Here is a 27,620-nt window from a genome sequence, read left to right as displayed (position 1 = left end):
ATAAAAACAAACAAAGTAAGAAAGTGATACAAATAAATTAAGTACCTTAAAATTCAATGACTCGAGGGCAACTTCGCTTCCAAGACTCTTTGTATCAAAAACAGTGGTTTTTTTTTCACAAACTCTTTGCTAAGGTATCTGTCTAAGCTGATTTTGGGTGGCCATTTACACATCTCACATGCTAAAACTAAAAAGAAGAATGAAATCCATCTCCCTGAAAGAATGCGAGATTCAATAATGGATTTTGGAAAAAAAGGATGCATAATAGAAAATACAACGTACATAGAACTCGGCAGAAAAGCAGATTAGCATGGTTCTTTTTATTCAAATGTTCTGAGATCTGTTTATGTACATATATAGGTATACATACAATACTTGCCACATTTGGCAGTTGTTGTTTAATGCATACAAGGTAAACAGGTACTTTTCATAATGAAACCTTAGTTTAGTCTGATGAGAGGCATGAAATTCCCAAGCAGATGCTTAGCTCACTAAAGCTGTTTCTGGTCTTTATTTCCAGTTTCATTACTTTTAGTAGTTTGTGACTTTAAGTCATCCAAGATTTGTTACAAGTAACATTAACTCTGACAGAAGTTTTTTTTGTTGTTTTTTTTTTTTTTTTTTACAATTTTTTACTCTTCTCTTAATTTTTGTTGTTTTATTTTGCTCCATCTTGTCACTTCAAGCCTCACCAGGAGACTGAAGCACCTCTGAATAATCTCACACAGAGACATGGTGGGTTTCACATGTGCACCATTTTTAAAACGAAGCAGGGTCATCCCCTTTGCCCATTTCCAGGCATCAACAGTCAACATCAAGAATTTCAACACAAAACGCATGCCATAATGAATTTATAAAACATCAGCTACAGAAATAAATGGCTGCTTTCTTTTTAGAGAAACCACAAATGAATTAAAATAAAGCAACAAAAAAAACTTCTTCACATATGCCACACTTATGGAGAGGATCTATTTATTCCTGAGCAGGCTGGCAAGTATACATTGGTGGTCAAGTGGGGGAGAGGGAGGAGAAAAAGAATTTTAGGCTGATAAAGGCACAAAAGACAAAAATATTGAGGCCTTGAGAAAAAAAAAACCTGAAAAACCTGAAAAACATTATGAGAACTATCTTCAAACCATACTGTTTTACTGATCAAAATAATATTTGGTGAAGATAATAAAGCTGAACATTAAAGATGATGCAGGGTACTCAGGATAAAATTTCTCTTTAACTAACAAAACCCCTGAAGACTTTAGATGGAAAAAAACTGAAGAAAACAGGTTTATCTCTTTAGAACCTCATATTCCAACGCCTTCAGATATTCAGTATATACATCTGGATGAAGAATCAATAGAAATTCAACCTAGAAAAAAGCAGGTTTTTTGGGTTTTGTTTTTTAAATTAGCACTTCTTACATTTCAATCTCATCTTTTAGGCTGGCAAAATTACTTGTGACAAGTATATAAAGTTGAGAATATGGGATACGTTTCTTTTACAGGATTTATAAAATACATTCTCATCTGTTTGAATGCAGGTACATCATCACAGAGGAGACAGTGCATACAATTTACAAGAGATATTTGTAGTAAAATTCAGAGATACATAACAACAAGCATCTCAACATAATACTAACTTGTAAGCCAGGTGCAAGTTTTTCAAACTGTACATGTATTTTTAAAAAGATACTGCCTTTTAAAATGTTTATATATTGAAGCATTTTCATTAAGATAAAACACCTTTTAAAACCAGTAAAATTATAGCAGCAATATGGGAGAATATCTAAGCCACATGAACATTATTAATTAAAATAAAACCAAACATGAAATATTACATTAGTCAGATGTTTGTGTTAATACCAAGAACAAGTAACACACAATTACTTATGTCAAACCAAGAAATCTGGATTTGTTCATCTATGAACAAATCTGTTGTATACAAAGCAGTTGATTGCTGACTTTCACAATCACCTTTCTGGAGTGTCCTGGAGAACTCACTTGAATCTTAAATTGCAAGTCTGACTAACATCATTTTTTCATCTTTGTTTAGGAATTAAGGATGCTTTTAAATATGGATTCCTTAAAATGAAGCTTATTTTATTTACACTATTCAAAGTTTACCTTTCCTTCCAATAACAAAATGTGCAGGAGGATTTACTACATGCTATTCAATGAAAAAATAGACTTTAAAAAGTCAGAACAATGCAAGTAAAACTGTACAACATTTGTTCCCTGCTCCAGTTCATTGCACTATTAAATTAAACTGGATGAGTTGTCATGCCCAGATGACTTATTGTAGGATCAGAAAATCCACACACACGGAGGAGGTAAATGAATACTGCTTTAGGTATAGTGCCAAATGAAAAAATACTATGAGTTATATCCAAGGAAAGCTTCTCATCACAGAAAGGAGCATGGCTAGTTCTGAAAGGCAGCCCTCTTCATGTAGGACACAGAACTGCAAAAAAACCACAAATACACATTGATAAATATCCGTGAAGTTGATCTGCATAAAAATGTAATGTATATACTAAAATATTTAAGTGTTGGATTCTACCCTATTAGTAGCACGGTCAAATCTAGTTTGGCAATTAAGTTTTCAGCCTCTCTCAAAAGGTAATGAAGTGACACAACCCACTATCTTTAACTAGTATTATCCAGAAATGAGTTAACTAAAGGTCATGTCTTAAATAGTGCTTTTTAAAGTGTTATATCAGAAAACAGAACATTAAATAACAGGTGACGCATGCAGTTATATTTTAAAATATGCACGGACAATTTGAGATTCTAACGCTACTTTCTAATTCTGGTGTGGGTACTAGAATCACACAGTGGCAAGATAAGACATGTCCTTCACGTGTTTCTCATTCCTGTTTCAATGGAAGACACAAACCTCAGAGCAATCCAGCTTTCAAACCAATGCTAGCACAACACAAAAAGCAAATAAAGAAGTCAGGTGTAACAATTAAAACAAAAACTTCAAAGGCAAGAAAATAAATGTTCTCATTATCTGAAATACTTGCATAATTTAAAAATAGAACAAGGTGCAAATTCTCGCTTAATTAAAATAAAAGAAATGATAAGTTTTTACTTGAAAGATCAGGAATGAAATAGCAAGGAGAAAGACGGGCAATTTTCCTGCTTTCACGACATCTACATTCAGAAAAAAGAAGAAAACAATACTAGACACTTCATGCATTTTACTAACTACTAATGCATAGCATATTATTTTTAGCACTCTATTTTTGTCACAATTAATATTTGAGGACTATTGGAAAAGAACACAAAACTTAGCAGTAAATACATCTTATAAAGTTTACTGTAATAACACATCTGATTTCAAAGGAAATAATTCCAGCTGTAAATACATACTTATATATTTTATATAATAGTTATGTAAGTATTATCCTTGTACACAAAGCTAAATCTTCACACTTTGTAAAAACTGGAAGTTTAAAAGTAGTAATCTTGAAGTAACATGTCTAGATGTGATACCAGACAACCTACCCTAATACTTAATTCTGTGTATACACTGGTTGACATTTCATATGTATCACTGATTTGTTCTGGAAGTACAAATTACGGAACTCATGCTTCCAGCAGATTTTGTCAGATATTCTTCACTACCCATGTAGCAATAAAACAAGATAATTCCCCTTCCCACAATGCTGTCCAGAGCTTCTACTTTAAACCTGCTGTGAAGTCCATCCCAGCAGGCCCCCTCCATGTTCTCATGCCCCAAAGAAGCAGGAGCCCCTGTATGGGCATTCAAGCAGGTGCATACATCAGACTCGAGGAGATGTTGGCTTTTCAAGGCAACAGCCACCAGCTCAATGCAAACAGCAGTTCCAGTCCCTCTTCTACCTAGATGCTGTCCCCTACAGCATTTCTGTTACTTCCACAACACCTGCTTCTGTCTTGTAGGGTTGAAATTTCTACTTGTGAGACTGAAGAGGCAAGCAACTGCACAGAGGCAATTTCTTCAGAAAGCAACCTAAACTTGCATAGTGCAAAGATTGCAGATGCAACTACACTATATAGAATATACATAATACTAATAATATAAATATTAATTTTTATAATATATATAAAATACTACTTGCATTATTGCACTTGGCAAATTAATCATTATGCAGAAAGTCATTACATTATACACACAAGAAGAAACACTGAAAGCTTTAAAAAGAAAGTAAAAACTCAATGAGCACTGTCCATACCAACACACTTTCATCAAAGGATATGGTACTTAGTACTGTTGCAACACCTAAACCCAATGCAGCTACAAGGTATGACACAAATATCTCCATCTGCTTTACAGCCTAACTTGTGCACAAAACACTGAGCTTATTTAGGTCTTTCAATGGACCTAAGCACAGAGTTTTCAAATCACACTCTATTAGTTCAACCATCAAAAAAGGCCAATAGAAAGATGAGAAAAAACAGCATTTAAATACTGTGACCTTACTAAGCTGCCAGCTTCAGTCCAGAAGTGTACTTTCTAAGATAAAGAATTTCAGTCTTGGTTTGGTATTTCTTTCCCTGTCAGTAAATTCATTCCCCTACCCTTTTTCAAATCCCAGTTTCTCCTTCATGACTCCTAGTGATAAAATATAATAACAATATTGGTATATTAAAATACATTCAGAAAAAAAATAAGCACAATTGCAAATGTTGATCAATTTCATGTTACCAGCTATTTTAATTCTAAATCTATAAAACATAATATGAATCATACGCTAGTGAGAGAAGAACTGGAGTTCACTTGCAAAGCAAATCACTAATTCCCTTTCATTATCTTCAGGTTCAGGATAAAAATGTTCACTGAGAAGTAAAATCACACAGAACCTCACAAAAGGAAAAATACCCCTTGAAAATAATTTAGGCTGCAGTAAGAGCAACATGAACAAGAGAAGATAAGCTGCTACACTGTACCAGACTCTTCACAGGGTATGTACTTAGTCTGGCTTTGGGATACTTACCTTTGAGGAGATATTCCTTACAGAAAAGATCCAGGGGAGAGCTAAATGACCCCTGGAAAGAGGGACTTAGGCATGACAAGGAAAATGATGATATTTTTAACATTTTGGGGGACACAAGGGGGCAGTAGAAATTGGGGAAAGAAGATGCTTTAAAGAAAGCAAGCACCAGAAATAATTTCAAAACTAATAATCCTACTGAGAAATGCATATAAGGGTAGTTTTATCCCCTAACATAAAATGACCTGAGTTGTTCTTTTCAATTTCTTTATTACACTGGATTTGCACACACCACGTTTTGAAGATTTCCACTTCCAGCACTTCAGAAGGATTAGTTGGTTATGAAAAAAAAATCCAAGAATAATTCATGATAACACAGAAAGTCAGTAGCAGACCTGGCTGCAGAACTGTCCTTGAAGTTCCAGCTTTTGTCCAAACAACCTTACCCAATCATTATCAAATGTAAATAGTGAGTATTAGCACACACAGAGGGGATCTGTGTCTTCCTACAATCCAAATTTCAGAATTGCTGGGCATTTAGTTCAAGTTATTTAAGATTACATAGAGTTTGTGAATTCTACAAAACACACTGGAATTCAGAGAAAATATAAACTTATTTCACTATCCTCAGATCACCAGTCATGTGGTAAGATTTTGTGTTACATCAACAATTATGCTCAATTTTATGGTTCCATTCACCTTTCCACATTTGCAGCATTCTTCTATTTGTTCCTTTATATTGTACTGACAATACTTTGGCAATAATTTTTCCTGACATTTTTTTCTTCAGTTTTTGCTTCTCAACAATTTAAGTAACTTTTCAACAGTGATCACTAGTATCTGGGCAAGTCTGTTAATAATTCTGTGGACAACTATAACACCCACATAAGACTGCTATCCCAATTTTTTTACATACCACAGAATAGCAAGACAGTGCTGCTTTAAAAAAAAATAATCAAGGGCATGTTTGTATGATTTATTTTTTCTGCTCTGTAAAAAGGAATATAAAGTTTGAAAAAATTTTTTACCTCTGTGCAGTCATATGCCAAACTGGATTTCCCATAAAGCTACACATCTCCTAATGTCACAGGTAATTTACTGTCTGCTTTTTTTGTAGCAAGACTGGAAAAAAGTGATCCTCAAAGGAACATGTACTTAACAGGCTTTAACAGAACCAAGTACCTTTGGTGATGTAATTCACACATTTCAAAATTTAATTTCTTGATTAAAGCTAAGAAAAAGCAATAAAATCCATTCAGTGTAAAATGAATACAATTACCACTATATCATAAGGACTATACCACTGGGTCCAGGACTTCTTTCAGGAAACAAATTTAAACCCTAGATCTTCTTAAAGATTTTTACCTTGCCAAGACACTTTTAATCTTTACAGTGAAAAGAGTAGAATCCTCAAAAAGTAGGTCACTCTTTTTATTTTGGAATTTAAAAATAAGTTAGAATTTCAGGTATTAAAGCTCAGCTGAAAGTTGATCTAAATGGTTGTAAAGAATTTAACCAATCTCCTCTTAACAAGCTTTAAAAATAATGTGCAGACAATAGACTGGTGGCTGGGAGTATTTTGTGCCATTAAAGCCTTGTGGGAGTTTCAGGTCAGAAGTTTTAGTGGCAGAAAAAGAGCAGTAGGTTACAACTTCAAAAACAACTGGAAGACTGCCTGTGCCACAGAATACATCTACAGTACAAGGTAACACCGTTAGCTGAGTTATAAATATTTAACATCATGCCAACATAGCATAAAAGCTTAGTTAAGGCTATTCTGAAAGGAAGAGTAAAACTCCATGCTCACTAGCTCTGCACTCACAACTATCTGCCACTGAACACACAAATCCACACAGGATGAAGAAAGGCTTGGTTCTGTTCACTAAGGAAGTGGTAGCTGGAGGGAAAATGACTTTTCCTTCCACTATGAGTGATGTGATTACTCTTCATGTTCCCAAAATTTGTGTTTCACAATTTAAAGGAAATAATGTTTGCGTATGATGGACGACCTGTTTGATCCAAGACACTTCAATGCATGATGTTTTTGCAATTGTTGCATCTCACTAGTAGAACATCCTTGGTGATTTTCAAGTGATGAGCATATATGAGGCAGGAAGGAACTTCAGTTCAAGCTTCCTAGCTCATCCTCTCATATGTTCAGGTAATCTACTTTTATATGCCTTCTTTGCTTTTAAAAAAGATTTCTCCATTTCTCTAAGCTGCCAGTTTCTCCTCAATATCTCTGTAATCTGAAAGTTCCTCTGGGTAGCTACATCTAAAAATAAGAGCAGACACTGTGAAAAGCACTGTTAAATCCAGTCACCTACTACCAGATGTATTATGAAGAGCAAAAAGTTTTAATTACTGACAACAGTTCATCCTCTTGGGTCAAAGATTCTGCTTCACAGAATTTCAGTTTAGTGCCATCAAGACTAAAAAAAACCTTGACTATGATCCTACATGGTTCACATGCAAACACAACTGTCTAATTTAGGAAGAATTTTTGCAAAGAGTAAGCAAACAATGGAAAAATCAAAGGAATCAATTGAAAGGATCTCTGCATTCTTATTGTATGTGGCAGTTCTTCAACCCTACACAAAATTTAGAAATGGATCTCTTTCAACAGGAAGTCTGTTGGAACTTCCAGAATATTGAATGTCTTTTTTCAGATTTTCTGAAGTGACAGCACACTATATGTCATCCATAACTCAAATCTGAAAGTACTTTCAGATATCTGTGAGATGAGATTATGAGAGTGACTGTAAATTTGTGTAAGAAATACAAAAACCTTTAAAAATCATATGGGGTGAGTGAAGTCAAAAGAAAGTATATTTGAAAAAAAGATGAGACTTGGAACACATGATACCAAAAGGAGAGAAAAGCTTTTGCAGCATATGAAAAGCTGAGTACTATACACATTTTGGTGGCAAATAAAATGGCACCAATAATCCTTCTGTACAGGTATTTGTTCAGACCGTAGGAGTTTGATGCATTTGCTAAAGTTTAATCACTTAAGAAAATTGTATCATATGCCAAGAATTAAGTAAGAACATAAGCATTAGCAAGATCTAGGCAAAAATGAAGTCAGATGAAAAACATTTTAAAATAATTAAACAACTTGGACACTACCTGGAACAATTTCTTTAAAGCTAAAGCAAACAGTATTTTTTAATGTCTGACATTCTTTAAACACAGCCAATGTGTAAGACTGGCAAATAAATGACTCATGCAAAAACATATAAAAGAATATCTAAAGAAGGTATAATAAGTAAAATAAATACTTTTCACTATTGATCAGTGCTGTAAGCACTTTGCATAGCAAATGCTTTACTACCATGGGTAGTCTGAGTTCCAATTACTGAAAAAACTGTACGATGGAAGATTTTAACTATACCCATTTCAATTCATAAGCCAGACTCCTTTGTTCCTGATGTCATTCAGCAGTTTGCTATATTTTACTAACAAAAACAAAATAAACATATTTTATGTATGAGCTGTACCTCAGAGTGCTTGGACAAAACAGAACATAAATGAGAGCTGTGTTTGATTGAAAGACAACATAATTCATGAATGCTGTAGGATCACTATTTTCAAACACACATTTTAAGTCAATCAAGTTAATTTAGAATCAAATAAAATCCCTGCTGAGAAGCATACTCACCCTTTAAAATATAATCTGTTAACAAGCTTGGCACTTTCTCGCTATCCTCTTTCATGGCATGCAGAACTAAAGAAAAAACAAGTCAGATATATAGTCATAAATGAAACACAACATATAAAACAAATACCTTGGAGCAGTTCCAACTACTCATAGAGATACCACTATGAAATGTAAGAAATCTCCTAAGTGAAAGTTGAGAAGATACAATGAGACATCACATCCTCTCCACATCTCACTTGTGTAATTCTCACTGAGCTCCACAGTTTCTGAATGCAAGAGTCCCATTCCATGTGGTTAATATTACAGTAAAATGCCATCAGTCATAACAACAACAAGCACCTCTTCCCTATAAAAGATTCTCGCCAGAAGGAAGTCACGACATCCAAAAACTAAGGTATGCTAACAACTATTGCTGAGCTGGAAATCTCAGGACAGAAAAGCATGCTCCATTACTTAATATCTTTGATCACTACCTCAATTAATGGAAAATGCTGCGAATGATTCTATGGAAATATTAGTGGTGCTTTTCTCCCCTCCCTGAAATGGGGAATGTTATCTGCTGTAGCTTTGAAAAATCTCAACTACATGACTTAATTCAGCATTAACTTACAATAATGCAAAAATGCCATTTTGTGACACACATGAGTAGATCATGTCCATCTTGCCTATTTCTGAAGAAGGAATGGACAACCATAAACTTGTCCGTGACTACGTAAAGAAAAACAATGACTATATTTTGTAAAGTGCTCAGGACACATCTGAAAGAAGCAAAAATACAAAATTCTACTGAAAAGCAGTATTTAATAAACTCCAAATTCCTCATATGAGACTCTAAACTCAAATGATAACAAGTGTTTTATTTCCATTTTTACACTGAAGGAAGACATTAGCGTTCATAACTATGGAGTAATACAGAGCTTTGAAAGAAAAACCAACTGAACAACCCTAAACACCTGCTTTACTGCCTGCTTGAACAACAGCAGAGACAGTGAGTCACAAACCTGCAACTGACTCACAGGATCAAGTTCCAACCAGCCCACAGAAATCAATATTGTTAATACTCTTTACAATGCATTTGTGCAAGACATTTTTTTTAATAAACCATCAAACAACAGGAAATGTTTTCAAGCGGTTTTAATACGTGCTTAATAGTGTCAAGTGAAATTTAAATATGGCAAGAGGATCAAATTTCATGGCAAGAATAAACACAAAAAGAGAAATCCTTTGTCACAAAGTAAGTATGAATTAACACCTAAGACTGTCTACTGTAGAAAAATAAAGGGAACTTTAATTCCTACTTAAACATTTCATTTACTCTGGAATTTATATAATATGAATTTTCTCTTTCCAGAAAACAACCAATGAGCCTTTTACCACCCCTCAGCCACCTGTGGAATCATAGAACTGCTGCTGAAAATCACCTTAAAGACACAGTGAGATTCTCCACTGAAACCTGATCAAATGCATTGATGCACTCTACCACCTATTTTTAAACTTTTCCTATAAACATCCAATGAAGGAGATGCTCCTGACTTCTAAAGATGCTCTGTTGTATTAAACCACCTGAAGACGTATTTTTTTTAAATACAACCTTGATTTCTTGCAAATTACAATTTAAAAAAAAGCCCAATAAAATCAAACAACTAGAGGAGCTAGAACTCATAATAATTTTGAGGATCTGGCCTAAAAAAGATGTGAAGAGCAGGGAATTCAAAGCATTGTAAAAACTGTGTTTGGTTTGGAATTCCTAATTATAAAAATTTATTGACAACAAAATCCCCCCACCAAAACCATAGAGAGAAGCAGGCTATTCTAAAGGCAATCAATGCAATCATTATGGAACTAGTCCTAAGTATCTTGACATCCACTCCATTTTACTGAAGTCATTACAATAACCTCAGTAAAGTACAGCAAATGTAAACAAACAGGGATGTATCAGGCACTGTATGACCAGATTTCATGATATGCAGCCAACATCAAAACATAGGAACATTTACTTCCTGATTCATGCAGGTTTCTGGCCTTCAGGGTTTCAGACAGCAGCTAGAAAACAAACCTAACATGAAGGCTCAGGAAACAAGCTGGCCAAAATCCACGGTTAAAATCAGTCATCCTTACATACATGCCGTAGAGTAAGAGGGAAGAGAGAACTGGATGGATTCACTGGCTTTGAGCAGCCACAACTGGATATACAATGAGGAAAGGATCAGGGGAATTTCATATGCTCACTTTTGGTTAATGTTTGAAGGTCTTCAACAGATGGGGGTCCATTTTTCTTCTCATAAGGAATGACGGTTGTCAAGTACTGTCAAATGAAAAACAGAGTTACTTGATAGTCCTTTCATGCAGCTTTGTTGTTTGCATTTTATTTTGTAAAAATTGTAGCAATTTAAATTCCTAGCTACAAATAATCATATTTCAAATATATTAAGATTCCACCTTCTCATCTCAGAGCTTTATCACAGAAACCAAGTTTTTTGATATTTTTTTCCAAATTATGTGGTTACTAGAAGTCATGCAGCTAACTGTCTTCCCTGCAAAGAAAATGATGCTGTCCCACAGTTAGGTGAAAATGAAAACAGATGGCTTTCACCTTCTGCTGTTACACACTTCTAATCAAAAAGAACAAGGCAAGCCTAATGAAACAAAATACCCCAGAATACAGAATTCAATTTAAATTATCAGTTTTCATAGCTGAGTGTGGTAACAGATAGTTTCAAACCAACTCCTTTTTAATTTTATTTACTGAAATCTTTAATTTTTGTCTGCTTAAAAGAAAAAACACAACAAAATTTCTTAAATCTTTCAAGATTTTCATACCTGCAGTGCAACTAGGATTAATTTTCAAATTCTTGATGTAACCCTGTTGGGTCTTATATTACACGCATTTTAGGCAACACCTTACTTTGCAGCCTATATGAATGCATATTCTCCTTAAAGAGGTCAGAATTACAAAAGTACTAAAATAGCTGGAATTTTCCCCAATGGAAAAGCTTCCTGAAAGTTCCCTCAAGTCAATTTTTAAGAATTAAAGAGGAACTTTATTCTGGTTTTACAGCTACAAGGCATTAGGCAAAGTTAACCCTCAATGTCTCGTTCAGCTTGACATCTGTGTAGTTCTCCAGTGACCAGCAAGGTACGAGGAGCTGCACTTGGCAGGGGGAGGCTGAGGGCTGCCACACAGAGCTATAACACTGCCATGTCTGCAGCAGGATCACACACCTCACACCCAAGCACAAGAGCTGCCTAAAAGCCAAGCAGACTCAGCTCAGCAGCACTGAACCCACTGTACAGGTGGTGCTGACACCTCCCCACGACCTTCTGCAAACACAGGGAGCTTTTCTCCCTCCCTTTTCTTCTGGCATTTTTTCATGTTCACTCAGCACAGCAGAAAAGAGTATGCAATGCTCCTCAGGAAACAATCAATTTTCAATTTCTTTTCCAGGAGATGTAACCAAGCATCACCAGAGAACTGTGCTCTTAATAAAATTACCAGAATCTATAGCTAAATATAAGGCTGCTGCATCTGCCAATGGCAGAGATGAAAGAGATCTACTAACACAGAAATCAGATTTCTGGCTGTCTTTTCCAGCCTTCAGAACTACGTGGCATTCTACCCTTTACCTGCAAAATAAAACACTAGGATATTTCACTGTACCAAATATCAACTAACCCTGTTTAGTACCAAGTATCAACTAAACCTGCTTCCCTTCTCCTGTAAACTTCACCTTCCATTTTTCATCTCTAACAGTAGCAATTAAAAACAGAAAAAGGAATTTCTTAGTTTCCAGAAATACTTTCCTTCTACTCATCAACTTTGCGGCTGTAACAATCAGTGTCTATAAAAGCACTATAAAAACTCATTTCCTGAACTGCTGTGTGAAGATAACATATTATGAAAAGAATGAAGGAGTGACTGAAGTGTAGCTTACTGACAAGACCAAGTGTTAAATCTGCTGTGACCTCTAAATTTTTGAAGCAGATTTGATGACATGATAAAGTAGCAATTCCCACTGCAATTTTTCATCACCTATGAAAAGTGTTTGATATGCCTGAAAATCAAAATGAAGACGACTGTCTTGAATCTTCTGGAAATACGATCCCAGAAAGAGCTACCAACATTTCAATGTCTTTTTTTTGACTACATTACCAGAGTTCCCACTGGAAGTTTCTCTTTATATGGTGAAAATCTCTTAAGTAATTTTTACTTGTGTCTCAAACATGCACAGAAAATGGGACTAAGATTTTAAAAAGGGAAGTACCCACTATGAGACAAAAAATCCTAATCAAACAAAACCCTCCCAAACAAAAACAAATGCCATAGAAAAATGGATTTCAAGGCATTAATCATAACAGAGCTGGTATCTTTTCTACATTCTACTCTACATTTAATTTTAAATTCCTATTTTAAAGTCATATTCCATGACTTGCTTTAAGATACAGGAAAGGGAATATAAAACCCCCTAAGAGGTTTTCTATATCCATACGGATATAGAAAAAGATCAATCAGGAGAAAAGTATGATCAACATGAAGAATAACATTAGTAAATTAACTCAAAAAATGACTGGAAGAGTTATTCAGTCATTTTAACAAATGATTATGCTACTTACATCTATATAGGAGGCAGTGAAAGTCTTTTAACCAAAAGTATGATGGGGTGGCATAGCTAGATAAGATCACTTTATGAAAATATATGATATTTTAAATATCTAAAGATATGGGTATAAACAGCTGTAATTTATGGTTAAGATAGCCAAGGAAAAAAGCCCCCAAAACCAAAACAGCACACAGGTACAGCTTTACTAGTAGTGTGATAACAGAGCGTGATAAAAAGTCTTGTTAGGTAAGCTCTGTGCATGTGTTCAAGATCCCCAAAGCTGAGGACAAACAAACAACTGGATCAATGTATTCATAAAATCTCATACATACACTTTGCCTGAGAAAGCAGGCAAGCCTTTGATTTCTAGTGTCATGACTGCAGAATGACTTGAGAGGAGCTGTTTTACCTTCTAAACTCCTCTGCAGGATACAACACTCATCTTCTAGACAAAAGCCTCATCAGCCTTGACTTCTAAAGTACCAGTCAATTTATTGCCTCAATGAACTTCTCACCAGGGAAAAAAATAACTCTAATGGACTCCTCTGACAAAACTGCATAACCTAAAATACTGGGTACACATTAAATAATGTGAAATGCCAATATTTTGTAGTGCGCCAAAAGACTAAACAGCATAAACATTAGCAGTTCACAAAAATTCAGAATGCAGTTAATAAAATATATACTACAGATCTGAAACAGCAGGCAGGTTATTACTTTGAAATAAGGCATAAGAATCTTGCTTCCAAGCTACACACAACATCTATATGATGCTTGTTAAGTACACACAACATCTATATAAAGCCCACAGAAGCTGTCTCTGCTCTACATGTCAGTATTTAAATAACCAGCTAGAAGATACAAACCTGCCTATGCCTGTATTTTATATTGGTAATCTGCAGCGCCCATTTAGCTACTTTTAAAATCATGCAGTTTTCAAAGGCAAAAGAGTACAGTCTATACATTTTCCAGGTGTTACTCTGTTTTTAGATGTATCAGCTCTGAACATCTGAAGAAAAAAGAAAACAAAACCTTTCTCCATTACGCAAGTTGCTAATGATGAAGGCTGAAACACTACATCTAACCTTATACACGTTCTTTGACTGGTTATTAGATTTTTACATACATGCAATTAAAGCATGCATTATGCTAAAACAGACTTTTAGTCTGGGGTAAGAAATACAGGTTATTAGCTCAGTGCGTCAGGGTATCAAGTCTTGAATCTCTTGAGCTGCTGAGGAGAGAAAGAGACTGTAGGCTGATCAGAAACCTGAAGTAGGGAAGCAGAGATTCCAGCATTTTATCCTGTTTTTTCCTTTCTCAGCATTTATCTTCAGCTACTGTCAATTTTCAAGATCTCAGCTCCTCCCAAAAGTGCAAGCAAGGAATGAGAAAAAAAGGGAGAAGATAGCCCAGCACCTGTTTCTCTCCACTCGAGTTTCCAAACGTGTGGCGGAAGCCATTCTGTATGACATTTGAGATCCCTTCCATGCTGAAGCGCTAAAAGTAGTGAAAACACAGCAGAAAGACAAAAAAAAAAAGGGACAGAGAAAAGTTCAGAAGACTATTAATCAGCATTTATCAAGACTCTGAAAGACAAATGGCAAGGACAAGCTCGAAGGTGTATTTCAGCACACTTCTATTTCTTCACTCACCTACTTAATTTTTTTAATTGAAAAGCAAACCTTATAATGGCAGTTAAGCAGTATTTCTACACCAAAATTTAGTCAAACGAAATCTTCACACTGCAGACCTGATAATTGAGATAACTTGCCTTTTATGGCTGTTTAATTTCAAAATGTAAAAAAATACCATTTTTCAAAGTTCAGCTCACTGTAAAATCCCCTCTAACATCTGTGTTTGAACAGTGTATGTTTAGAGACACTACTGACACCAATTTTTCAGATTTTAAGCATGTACCAGAAACACTGTTCAGAGGCAGTCATTTTCAGCTCCACCTCTTTAAAACTTTTTATGCTTTCATGCTTCCTTTTCCACAACAGAAGCAACAATTAGTATTTCCTATTTTCTGTCATATCATAAAATATACACAATTAGATAATAATAAACCCATATTGATTTCAAGCTCCATTGCACGGAATCATGGAATCCAAGTCAAGAAAAAGCAGTACATAATCCAACTACATATTTTTCCTTGAACTTTGTAATCCTTTTAACTTGCTGGAGAAGTAAAAGAAAATCAAAATCAAAACAGTATTGATGTTTAGCATGTGATATAAAATCAGCAAGGGACATGAACATAAAAAGAAGAAACAGCCAAGCTGCTGACACAGGGCAGTATGATGAGCACACCTCAGCATGTTTATCTAAAAGTATTTATTTATGTGAGAGGAATAAAATGTGCTGGAATACAGTATTATTTTACCTTCTAAAGCACACAAGGTCAGTAAAGTCATAAATTTTGCCAAAGCCACCTTAACTCTTTTAAGATATCATAGTTGAAGGAACTGGTATCTTCAAGCCCTGACTATTTTTTAACTGCTCCCCTGTTTTCCCTTGTGAAAGAGATAGAAGTTTAAAAGTCTAAGAAACTGATTTACCCAAGGATGGTATCAAGGACAAAAAACTCAAACCCCTGTTTTTTTTTAAATATTCAGTTACAGTATCTACAGGAAAATTCATTTTCTTAAGAGTATGACAATTTAACTCAACTTCCAATCTTTGTATTTAAATGAGATTTCATTACAGTTAACCAAATAACCAACTAATGCATTACTTATTAGCAGAAACTCAGGCTTCACAAAGCTACAAGAACATACTATCTGAATGCGCATTCCCAGCCCAAAGGGATAAAAAAAAAAGAAAAAAAAAAGACTTTTGAAGAAAGGAACCTGGAACCTTGCACCTCTTTCTGGGAGAGGGCTCTCAAATCTGTCCCTGATGACAGTGAAATCGATTTTCAAAGGAATCACACATATGCAGCTACAGTCTCACCTGTGAGCTAGTCTGTTCAACCCCTCTTAGCAATCTGACACATCTGGATCTTGAAGTGACCAAATACCAAAATGTCTTATCCTGGGACCATGTAAGTTATACCTGAAAGCATCATTCAATTTTCTGATCTTTAAACCAACTAGAACAGTTTCTGAATCACTTCACTCAAGTTCCAAAACAAAGTAATTATTTTTCTTTCTAGGTAGAATATCCCTTTTTGGTTTTCCATGACTGGGAAGGAAACAGGAACTATTCACAGTGCTCTTGTAAAGGAATGACAATTTTGTATGGTTTTCCAGACATATACTTCCTCAAGTTCCACTAAAACTTAGCTACACACACAAACATCTCTCATTTGACAGATGAGATCAGAATCCTATTTGGGGTATATCACAGGTATCTTATGCTTGTAAGTTTAGAAATAAATTCTGAAGTATTAATATTTCATTATAAATGTTTATTCCTTATATTTGAAAAGCAAACCCCAAAAACCTTCTCATGTTGAACTGAAGCATACTTTCTGGGACTTAGCCAAGATACAAAAGCACATTTTTTGCATCCCATAAGATGCAAAAAGAAATCACTAAGAAATTCAAACATTAATATCCCACTTAAGTAATTTTAAATTATACTAGACAGATAAGAAAGAAAAAATTGCATTGACAAGCTAATAACTGATTTCTTTTGTTCTTTGACTTCTCTCATCCAACTCTACTTGAAAGACATTTTTCCTTTTGTTGCCATGTTCTGTAAAGAATAAAACAAATTATCTCCTCCCTGTACACATGCACTACACTTTGGCCTCCTTCCTGTCTCCTGTTGAATGCAGTAACTCTGCCACAGGTAGGAGATCCAGGGTAAGACACGCACTTTTTTCCTACCTAGAAACCAGCATGATCAATAAATATCTGTGCAACTACTGCAAGAACAGTACTGAATTTCCTGCAAGACTAACACATACTAAAATTCACACAGTGAAACCAAACACATTAATGAATTTGCCTCCTAACAATAGAACACAGAGAAGTACATCCAAAGATAGTATTTTTTGCAAGAAAGGTGTGCTATTCCCAGGCTGATTTGCAAACAGTTAAAAAATATTTTCTGAATATGAGAAGAGTAAAATATATGGCCCTGTGAAAAAAAAAATTCTCAACACAAAAACCTTAAGCCTTGTTTGTGAATGAAGGTATGGAAGCAGGAGTACCAGGTATCTTAATATAATCTAGGACTACTACTTCCCTTATTGGAAAAAAAACCAACAAAAAAAAATTAAATGTATGAAGACTTATAAAAATTTTCTTACTGTTCCAGGCATATGACCTCTTTCTTGTTTGCCATTCTGAGGACTACCATTTTTCAGCTTCTTTTTCTTCTTTGCTGTTTCTTTGTGTTCTCGCTGTTTGTTCTGTACTTCAATGAGGACAGAAATGAAGCTGTTTTTCACTTCCTTCTCAAACTCCAGCTCATCTCGTAGAGCCAGCTGCTGCACCAGTTCCTCAGAATAATCCTTAATAGCAGTCTCAATTTCCTCCAGCAGTTCATTTAATTCAGCAACAGACAATCTTTTGACTCCTACAAATAGTTTATATAGAAAGTAATATGTCAAGATTTTAAGCATGAGTAAACTTGTGGGAGTTACAAGAAAAATGTACTCTGAAATTTCTCAAAACAAAAAATTCAGTTTTAAAACCACATAGAATAAAACAATATTCCTAAAGGAATAAACACATCCCAGAGGTGACAAAATTAGCAACAATAAGATGGTAAATTTTCTTAATTCTGAAAAATCTGGGATAATCTGCAAATATGAAGAATGTGTTGGTAGTTTATGCTGGAAGCTGAAGTAAGTACTAAACTTCTGACACAACTATTAACTATTAGTTTCCTCTGCACTCATGGTTCAAAGGAAAAGGGCTTCATATTTTCTGAACTATTGGCTGATGCACTACATATAGTGCAATTATGACCAAGCAAATGTTCTGAGACTTGCTTGGGTTAAAAGAAAGCAGATCTTTGAGGCCTGCTTTCTGTTCCAGTTTAGATCTGACATGCCTAGGAAGCTGGCAAGTCCCAGCAGCTGCTGTGTCAAAGAACATAATCTTATTTGGCACTTGAGAAACAGCTAGTCCTGATTACACTGACAGATACAATCTGTTTAAGGACGCTGCATAGATGCTTGCAATTATTTAATTTCATTTAATTACTCTAGTAAATATCTTGTCTACAAGAATACTTGTAAGGGAAAGCACCTACAGACAAGTGTTGAAAAATACAAATAAGGCCACAAACTACAAAAAAAGTGCAGCTCTTAGAAGCATCAAAGGTAGTAAGTGAAATGTGATTTTTTTCTCTTAAATTACAGCAGGGAAAATTGATTGGAGAAAGCTCCTTGTCACCTACTTAACTGAAGAGAAGGCAATGAAATCTGTTAAGACAATTCTGTGTCAAGGAGCCACAGTTTTTCCAGGTAGCTTAGGCCTTAAACTCTGTTCAAACACTGTAACAGCACTGAGAGAGGGCACTTGTGAGTGCCAACACTTAAAAATCTGCTTCACAGCCTAAAAACCAATTGTTCTAAAACCACAGGTGTAGGTTACCCAACTGCAGTCCTGACTGATGTCAGATCAGTTGTTATTATCAAAGTCTTGAAAGGGCTACATAGGAAATCCTCAGCTAACACACATGAGTGGAGACAGAGCAATTCAAATGCAGAAGACTACACAGGCTGAAACTTAGCAGGCTGAGGAACTCACTTGTGTAACCAGAGCTTGATTTTTGGACTGCCTTAATATGTCTTTTCCTATCCAAGAAAAAAGTAAATAAAAGTGATTTCCTGCTCTGAATCCTAAATGAATGAAAATCTCTGATCTATCCTATGAAAACCAGAGTTCCTAGGAAAAACCTGTAAAAATTTCAGAGACATGCAGACCAATTTTGAAGCACCTTCACACACTAAAAATAGGTAGCAAGAGTTTTTAATAAAATAGTGACCTGAAAGACATGAAAGCAGATTCTGAGAAACTGCTGAAGCAAAGTTAAATTGTCTGCCAAAGTAACTCAAGGCACTATTTGGTCAAGACTGACCTTTAAACTGTAAAGATGCAACAGACAAGATGGGCTCCTGAGGCAAAGCAAAATTGACATGATATGAAATACTGAGCAAGCTTGATTAGCTCCAAAGCTTAAGACATATGGAACTGTCAGAAAATCAGGAAGCCCTGCTGAACACAATACATTTTGCTTTCACATTCCTGAAATTTATGTGTTGAGACAGTTAAGAGACCATTTTCATGGTTGGAATCTCTTCTATAAATCTGAAATGTAGCAGAAACTCTAAGTCATGCCACAAGAGGTCAGCCAGTTTTCTGAATCTTCTACAGAGTTTGTATTGTTAACCCTGACTATAGGAAAGAGAGCATCAAACTTTTAAAGACAGACCAAAGCAGAAAAATCATCTATCAAATATTCTTTATGTCCCTACTACCTTCTAGAATTCATATTGACAAATGTAAAGATTACACAAAATTTTCCATCACAAAACTGATTAGTCACAGGTTTTTTTATATGCAATTCAACCTACTACAATTTAATTATTAATCTAATTTCTGCTTTGCTTTTGTATAGGGAAGCACAGATGATTTTATTTGAGTAGAAGACCCAAAGGATATTTTTCACTCTTAAGCTTTCTGAAGTGGAATGGAAAGGGAGGACCGAAAAATATGTATGGTCCTTATGGGGCAAAAAAGAAATGGTTGCCTTACTTTTGTGTTACTGTCTACCAAGATATGTTGCAATGACTGAAACTGTACCAAAGGTATGGTAAGCTTTATTTACTGAATAGCTTTCAAGAGCTTTAGCTGATCTTAAGCAGTGTACTAGCATCAAGAAAGTATCTCACTTTATAGAAAATAATGAAGTTTAATAAAAAATGACCAACTTATCACTTTACTCATGAAGGAATCTCATTTCAATGTACCAACCTTCAGAATATTTGCTTTAAATTTACATTCTATAAAGTCTTATTTTTGTTCTTAGTCAGAAACTGGCAAAGGTAAGTCCTCTATGCACTAAATCTATGCTATTATTTCAGAACATTTTGAAAATATTTTTTGAATGCAGATATTTCATAAGAAGGACTTGCTAAGAATCAAACACATGGCAAACTTACCCTTTAAAATATTTTCATTAAGCATAAGAGCAAAAATGCTAAATAACTACCACTTACTCTCTTCATAGCTGTTGTTTGTACTGGATCTCTTGAGGGTCTGAATTTCCTGGGAAAGTATAGAGAGCCGATCTGATTGGGTGGGGGTTTCATCATCTTCTGGATCAGGTGATTCCTGCATCATTTCCTCTATTTCTTCAATCACCTTTGGAAAATGAAAATCCCTATGAAAACCCTCCTACATGAAGAGCTTGCAATTTGAAGCAAAGCTGGATGAAACCACCACCAAGACTAGATGGAAGAGGATCAATAAAATTATACTGATGTTTCCTCCCCATCCTTGCTCTGAGAATAATCACACCTTGTAACAGTAAAATGGTGATGGCATAACAAGAAGTGTTGAAGCTATGGGGTCATTTCTATATGAAGGTACCCATGATTCTGCTTTAGAGAACTAAATTAAAGAGTAAGCTGCAGTATCTTTCCTGAATATTCAGTTAAAGGAAGACACAACAACAAAAATCAATTACCTCCTCCACTCCTTATTTCACCACACTTCTCCATGTAAAACAAACACCCCTCCCTCCTCCAACCAAAAACCAACAAAATGAAAACAAACAAAAACAACAAAGAAAAAGCCACCAAAAACTCTCTGAAAAACCAAAAAGCCCTCTAAACAGCCTGAAAATCTACTGTGCTTGTGAGAAGTTTTTTGAACTTCTCACATCATCCACCATAACCTGAAGCTGATTTGCATCCCCAGGTGTAAGACCTGAGCCAGACAAAAAGCATGACAATGGAAATTCTGTGCATAGATAGCTTACTTTACATCACATAAATTATTACATTTCTACAGGCTAAATCACTAACTAGACATCTGAATAAATAACACAGCAACTTCAAGATGTTTAAAGGCTGTAGTCAGTGCTGAGATCTAACCCACAGTAAGAAGAGCCCAGGCAGTTCAAGCAGTCCTGTCTCCTGTACTATTAATAACCGTGTTCATCACAGTTCACAGCTTAACCATTGCTTAACCATTTAAGCAACAACAAAATAGATTATTTGTTTGCTTACTAAAGCAGGATCTTAATAGACCTTACGCTAATTAACCTTACTCAGAAGAGCAATTTTCAAGATAACTGAAGTAAATCCATCGATTTGAAGACTTTAGATACCAAGTAATTTGAAATCTTAATAGTAGAAACACTGATCTGCCCTCATGTTAGGTCAAAACTTCAAAGAATTCTCTCTAATAGCAAAGCCCTGTGAAACTATGAACTGCCACACAGTTATGCTGGAAAACTAAAAACTCCCATACTACTAGGATTCTAAAATATTTTTGCTTTTTACACACACACTTAATTTAGTAGCATTCCTGACTAATTCATGGTACGAAATACACAAAGATTTCAAAGACCCTGGACTATCACCCTCACCTGAAGTACTGAAACACTTTTCATATCTGAATGATGTAATGCTCTCTCCCACATTACTAAAACCCTAAACAAAGAACAACCAAGAAGCTTAGCTACAGTGAAGAGCAAGAACAAAAACAACAACAAATAATAATAATAAACATTCTACACCAACAAGACTGTCTTTGCTGAACACTTTACCTGCTCTGCTGTGAAGAGTGGCTCTTCATTGATGCAGGAAACAATGATAGAATGCATATCCAACTGTTCTCTCAGCTCTTCATCATCTGACAAGTCAAGGTTCAAGTTGTCATTTACCTAATAAGCATGAAAAGGTGCATTTATATAAATATATACACACACCCTTAATGTGAGGGTATAACATGCATGTAACATGTACAAAAAACAAATGGGTAACTATCACTGAATTTTAAGAATGAAACTGAATCTTGGCCCATAATAATGGAATCAATAGTTCTTTCTGTCAAATAGCCTGGAAAATGAAATCAAAACTGCAACTGGACAAAGTTAAAATAGCTGTCAATCTTTAATGTTGTTAAATAATATCTATATACAAAGACCATACACACACTGACATGCAGACATCTACATGGGAGGCTGTCAAGGAAATAATTAAATCTTAACTGAAGATTGAGAAATGTCTGTGGGGGGTGGAAAACTTGCCTATTATGTCTAATGTTACACAAACCTCTTTAAATGCTTTTATGGTTCCACTTCATCACATAATAAAAGACATGGAAAAAAGCTGAGAAGAGTTGATACTGAATGGTGGTATCAGAACACTGGTATCACCCCAGATTATTTAAAAAAAATGTGTCATTGAATATCTCAGGGTCTTTTCAGAAAGAAAGAGAAGTAACACTGTTCCCATATATACACCACCAAATGACACTCATCCTTTCAAACCAAAGATATACAAACACTAAGAGACATAGGTCCCCTCCTTAATAAGTCAGGCATATTTTACTCTCACACAGTGATATATCCTGGTTTATTTACAAAATTGTTTCTGTACTTTGTCTATTGCTAGATTCCTGCCTAGAAAAGCCCCTCAAAGCTGCAATGCCCAACATCTGCTATTTGAGCTCAACTGCTTTACCTCATCTTTGGGCTAATTTACAAGCATCATGACAAGCTGTAAAAAGTCCTTGGCCTCACAATATTAGTTTTCAAATTTTCTTGTAATTCCTCCAATTTTCTCAGTTTCTTCAGAAACCTTAATAGTTCTCAGATTCATTTTGAATCTGCAACTGCTATCCCCAGACAGCTCACCTGCAGGGACATACACACAATTTGCAGTTCTTCAGCCCTCAGAATGAGGTCAAATGTCCACTTTTTTCCACAATCTGAATTCCAGTAACTATGCAGTGACAAGGATCCACTATGACTCTCTCTTCACCTCCTACACAGATACACTCCAATTTGGAATTTTTAAATGTCTGCTGTCCTCAAGTATTTTTCCATGCACAAAGGACATGACAACAATGATGGGACAGTAAGAAAGCATAACAGTTTATCTAGAAGGAGATCTGCTTTCACTCCTGACATCTCCAGAAACATTTTGAGAGACCTTCAGAAACATTTTGATAATACAGACTAATAAACCACCAAAAATGGCATCAGCTGTAACCTGCACTAAAAGGAACACCTGGCTTTCCACCCAGCCACACTCCATACCTGCTGTCCTCCTGCTAGCAGGGAATGAGCCATTTAAAAGCAATCTAGTGAAAACAAAACAAGGAATTGCACTATCCCATTCCTCATACCACTGTGCACAAAACTTCCACCCAGCTACTTCCTTCACTGTCAGAGATGTATAAAAGTGTGCATAGACTGTCATGTGAAAGAACCAAGATCAGGTGAATCAGCCTTATTGACCTAATATCTTTCCCTGCTAAAACAGGAGGAGAAATGCTTACTGCACAATTTTGGTAGCATGTTATTAGCTTCAAACGCATCAGGGAAGTGTTGCTTAGCTGTTAGTTTTCATTGTAAGGAAGATAAAACAAGATACTAGCTGGTCCATATGTGCTGTCACATATCCAGCAATGCTGCTGAACACAAAGAAGCCGAAGAAAAGTATGTCAAACACTCCCCACAGCCTTTGCACATCAGAAGGCATTCCATGTGGAGCGAAAGCTGAAAAAACTTCAGATACATTTAATCCATGAATTGGTTTTCTCTCTACTGGCAGCACACCCAAGATTCTTTCTAATCCAGCAACACCACTTTACACTTTTTGATGTACTTTCTTCATCACTTCCTGCAAGTAACTTATAAAAACTATACTAAACATTTTCTTATGTTCTAAACTTAGTTCCTTATCAAGAAATCCATTAGTCTTCCAGTCTATTTTTCCCTGACACAAGGTCACAGCATGGCAGGGCTGTATTTTTAGTTAAACCATAAGACTTTAATTACTCTAAAACCATTTATAAATCTGAACAAGAACTCAATAAAAATTAGAAGAAACACAAGTCAAATTCAAGGGATAGCCATGATATTCAAATCAAGAAAAGGAGTTCCAAATTTGCACCTTCCTCTACTGAACCCCAAAGTATCTTCTTCAGCAGAACAATCTTTGCTCCTGTCACAGTAAAAAGCATCTGTTGATTATTTAATGATAATCAATTATCTTTGGCAGATATTTTTACCACATAACTGAACTTCACTATGTTTAAAAGATAAGCCACTAGTTTCCTCAAAAAACCTGTGAGATGGGAATTCCTCCCAGCTTTTCTTCACGAGGTGTTTTAATCCACTTTGAAGAGCATCAGAGGACAACCCTTTCTATAAACCTCTCTGAAGCTCTTAATTCCCTGTTCCCACCCCAGAGAACTATTCTAACTCTTAAATAAGGAAAACAAAACAAGCTCTTGCACTTCAGAGTCTCCTGGGCCACCCTTCTTGTTAAAGAAGCCATCTGACTGTGGAATTAGATGAACTTTGGGAAGTCCTCACTGGATTTACTAAATCAGAGTACTCCTGCTTCTTTTCCTCCCTTACCCAGGGCAGTGTTCAACATGAATCATACAGCAGAAAGATTTTATGTGAAACACTTTCTCATTTTACATTTTTTTCTGTCATGCTCTGGCTCTAATGAGGAGTCATCTAAAACTAACCCTGAATTATTCCAGCCCAGGGTGATACAAACATACATCAATGGTTCTTTGATTTTTGAAAAGCTCTCATGTATAATGGCAAGTACTACAAATATTTTCAGCCACTTAATAACAACATTCTTTTATACAAATGCAAACAGTGTTACTTCCCTGCAGAGTACCAAAGATCCAAAGAGGGCACTTCTGCTGATCAGAACTTACCCCTTTTTCTGAAAGATTCAGTGTTGGCAAGTGCAAAGCTCTGGTGTGGGAAGATTTCCAGTCAACTGGCATCACATTACCATAATTATCAGTCAAGGCATTCCAAATCCTGAGGAAAAGAATAAAGAAACAAAAATGCAGACCTCAAAACAAGCAGCAACTGAATCAGCAATAACCATATTCCTAATGAGCATATACCTCTTTCAGTAACTGTATTTTCCTCCCTAAATATTCATCTGCAAATTACTGAAAATATTTTTAGTGTTTTAAAGCTATGAGAAGATGTTTTTTTGATAAATGTAAGTGACTTCCTGTTTTAAGCAACAATGTATGCACAGCAGTGAAAGAAACCAATAAATGAAGACACAGCTTCTATACTAATTATGTAACTACACTCAAAATCCTTTCTGGGGGTGGATGAGCCTTTCCGTCAATGAAATTTGAGCTGAGCTATAAATTACATTCCTAATGTTTAGCAGAGGCTGAGTAGCAAATTCTGAGTTCTGAGCCAAACCTTTTCTTTTTTCCCTTTCCATTTATCACAGAATAATGAAAATGTACAGATCACACTGAAATTTTGGGAGAATCAATTTTTTTTCTAGGAGAGCTCAGCCCACCGCTCTTGTCCTCGGTCAGCCTTTACTGTTCGTAGGGGGTGTATCCTCTCTGGCTGTCCTGGAGGCTTGCAAAGGCAGATGGAGGCTGGTGAAGCCGCAGCTCAGCCTGTAGCCACAGCAGCCCCGTGAGCACGCTGCTTCCCCCAGTCCCCAGCCGAGCCCCGCTCCAGGCGCTGTGCTCTGGGTGGATGTTTGCAATGGTTGCCTAGCTGAGGCTCACAGGAGGCTGGAGGAAAGGCCGAGGCAGACACAGAGGGGCAGACAGAGCCTCGTCACTGCCCAGCGTGATTCATGGTTCACTGAACTTACCCCACTGTTTACACCACTGATCTAGTATTTTGCGAACAGGCTTTATTTTATTCTTATCTTGGAAGAACGGAGAGACAGTTGAGTTAGCTTAAAGTAAGACAGCAGTATTTTTAATGAAGGTAAGCTGACTACATTCACTATAAAGTAATAGAAGCATTCGTAAAATAATGTTAAAAACTGTACAGCAGCATGGCCCAGAAAGGCTCTATTCCTCCAGGGAAAAAACTCGGAACAATTTTCGCAGTTGCAGCTGCAATTTTGTTCTTCACCTGCTTTCTGCACTTTCCATGTTGAAATTCAAGCAGTGAGACAGCGGACACTTTGCAAGAAGCTAAACAAATACTAACCACGGCCACTGCACTTCAGAACAAGTACTTCTCGCCAGCTCGGCGGGGTAAGAGGCTCTGGGATGCTCACACGCTTCCCTGGCACTCAGGGGGATAGAGCCGGAGGGCTCCCCGTCAAACCCGCGCCGCGCCGGCCGAACGCGCCCCCTCGCCGAGGCCCGGCGCTCCCAGCTGCAGCCCCGGGGCGGGGAAAGGCTCCGCTCCCGCAGCCCACAAGCCCTGCTGGGCTCCGCAAGGCCCAGGGGCAGCGCTCTCGCAGGGCAACGCTGGCGGCCCGCGCTGTGCCCTCAGGCCGGGCCAGGCCGGGCCTCCCCTCCGCTCCATCTCCATCTCCGCGCCCCCGGCCCGCACTCACTCGTCGTCCTGCAGCGCGCTCTGCTCCGTGAGCGGCCGCAGCGGAACGCGGCTCTCGCCGCCGCCAGCCCGGGCCTGCGGGGGCTCGAAGCAGAGGGACAGCTTCGCGCCGAGATCCCCGCCGCCCCAGCCGCCCTTGTCGCAGGCAGGCTCGGGGCCGCTCCCCGCGGAGGGCTGGAATCCCGAGAAGTCCTGCCAATCGCCCGGGTCTCGCTGCGAGGTCGCCGCCGCCGCCATAGCTGGGGACGCGGCGGTGCGCGCTCCCGGCGGTGCGCGCTCCCGGCGGCGCGCGGCGGGCGGGGCCCGGCTGAGGCAGCGAGCGCAGAGCCGAGCTGGGCTGGGCCGGGCTGGGCTGAGGGAGTGATCGCAGAGCCGGGGCCGGGCCGGGCCGGGCTGGGCTGAGGGAGTGATCGCAGAGCCGAGCTGGGCTGGGCCGGGCTGGACTGAGGGAGTGATCGCAGAGCCGGGGCCGGGCCGGGCCGGACTGGGCTGGGCCGGGCCGGGCTGAGGCAGTGATCGCAGAGCCGGGCCGGGCTGGGCCGGGCTGAGGGAGCGCCCGCGGAGCCGGGCTGGGGCAGCGATCGCGGAGCCGCACTCAGCGGCGTCCGTACTGACTCACAGCTCCGCGCCGAGTAGGGGCGGCTCATCGGGCAGGAGAGGCAGGCGTAGAATGGTTTGAGTTCGAAGGGACCTTTAAAGATCACCCCGTTCCAGTATACTGCAAATACTCCTGCCGTAGAAGGAGTATTTGCAGTAGTTTTGTTGTAACTTGTTTTTATACTGTCATTGATGCCTCCATTTAGTCTCCCAGTACACAAGAATCTAAGCTTTTCTTATAATCTACTTTTTCTTACCAGCACTGTGACTCCCATGTCCATCC

At 37.3% G+C, this 27,620-nt stretch overlaps 1 protein-coding gene across 2 annotated transcripts; it reads right to left on the bottom strand.

The window, feature by feature from the left end:
• Window positions 1-305: 305 nt before the first annotated feature.
• On the bottom strand, window positions 306-27,011 carry FEZ2 (fasciculation and elongation protein zeta 2). Of its 2 annotated transcripts, XM_058020072.1 has the most exons (10): window positions 26,742-27,011; window positions 25,114-25,222; window positions 21,971-22,087; window positions 20,415-20,559; window positions 17,493-17,761; window positions 14,651-14,731; window positions 10,863-10,938; window positions 8,634-8,699; window positions 2,890-2,918; window positions 306-2,454 (listed from the first exon to the last, which is right to left on the bottom strand). In XM_058020072.1, exons 1-9 carry the CDS (start codon window positions 26,975-26,977, stop codon window positions 2,908-2,910), a joined length of 1,110 nt encoding a protein of 369 aa, XP_057876055.1. In that variant the 5' UTR covers window positions 26,978-27,011; the 3' UTR covers window positions 306-2,454; window positions 2,890-2,907. The 2 variants fall into 2 exon arrangements, with proteins under 2 accessions (XP_057876055.1, XP_057876054.1); XM_058020071.1 differs by lacking the exon at window positions 2,890-2,918.
• Window positions 27,012-27,620: the final 609 nt, after the last annotated feature.

Source organism: Melospiza georgiana, chromosome 3 (assembly GCF_028018845.1).
Source record: "Melospiza georgiana isolate bMelGeo1 chromosome 3, bMelGeo1.pri, whole genome shotgun sequence".
Taxonomy (NCBI): domain Eukaryota; kingdom Metazoa; phylum Chordata; class Aves; order Passeriformes; family Passerellidae; genus Melospiza; species Melospiza georgiana.
Note: the sequence above shows the minus strand (reverse complement) of the source record. Positions and strands in the feature narration are given on the sequence as shown.

Excerpts from the sequence above, each read along its gene's own strand:
- FEZ2 (XM_058020071.1), bottom strand. The coding sequence starts at position 26,977 with ATGGCGGCGGCGGCGACCTCGCAGCGAGACCCGGGCGATTGGCAGGAC. Across the intron at positions 25,223-26,741 it reads AGCGCGCTGCAGGACGACGA|GATTTGGAATGCCTTGACTG; the intron begins GTGAGTGCGGGC and ends TCTTTTCCTCAG. Across the intron at positions 8,700-10,862 it reads CCTTCAAACATTAACCAAAA|TTCTGCATGCCATGAAAGAG; the intron begins GTGAGCATATGA and ends TTTTTTCTTTAG.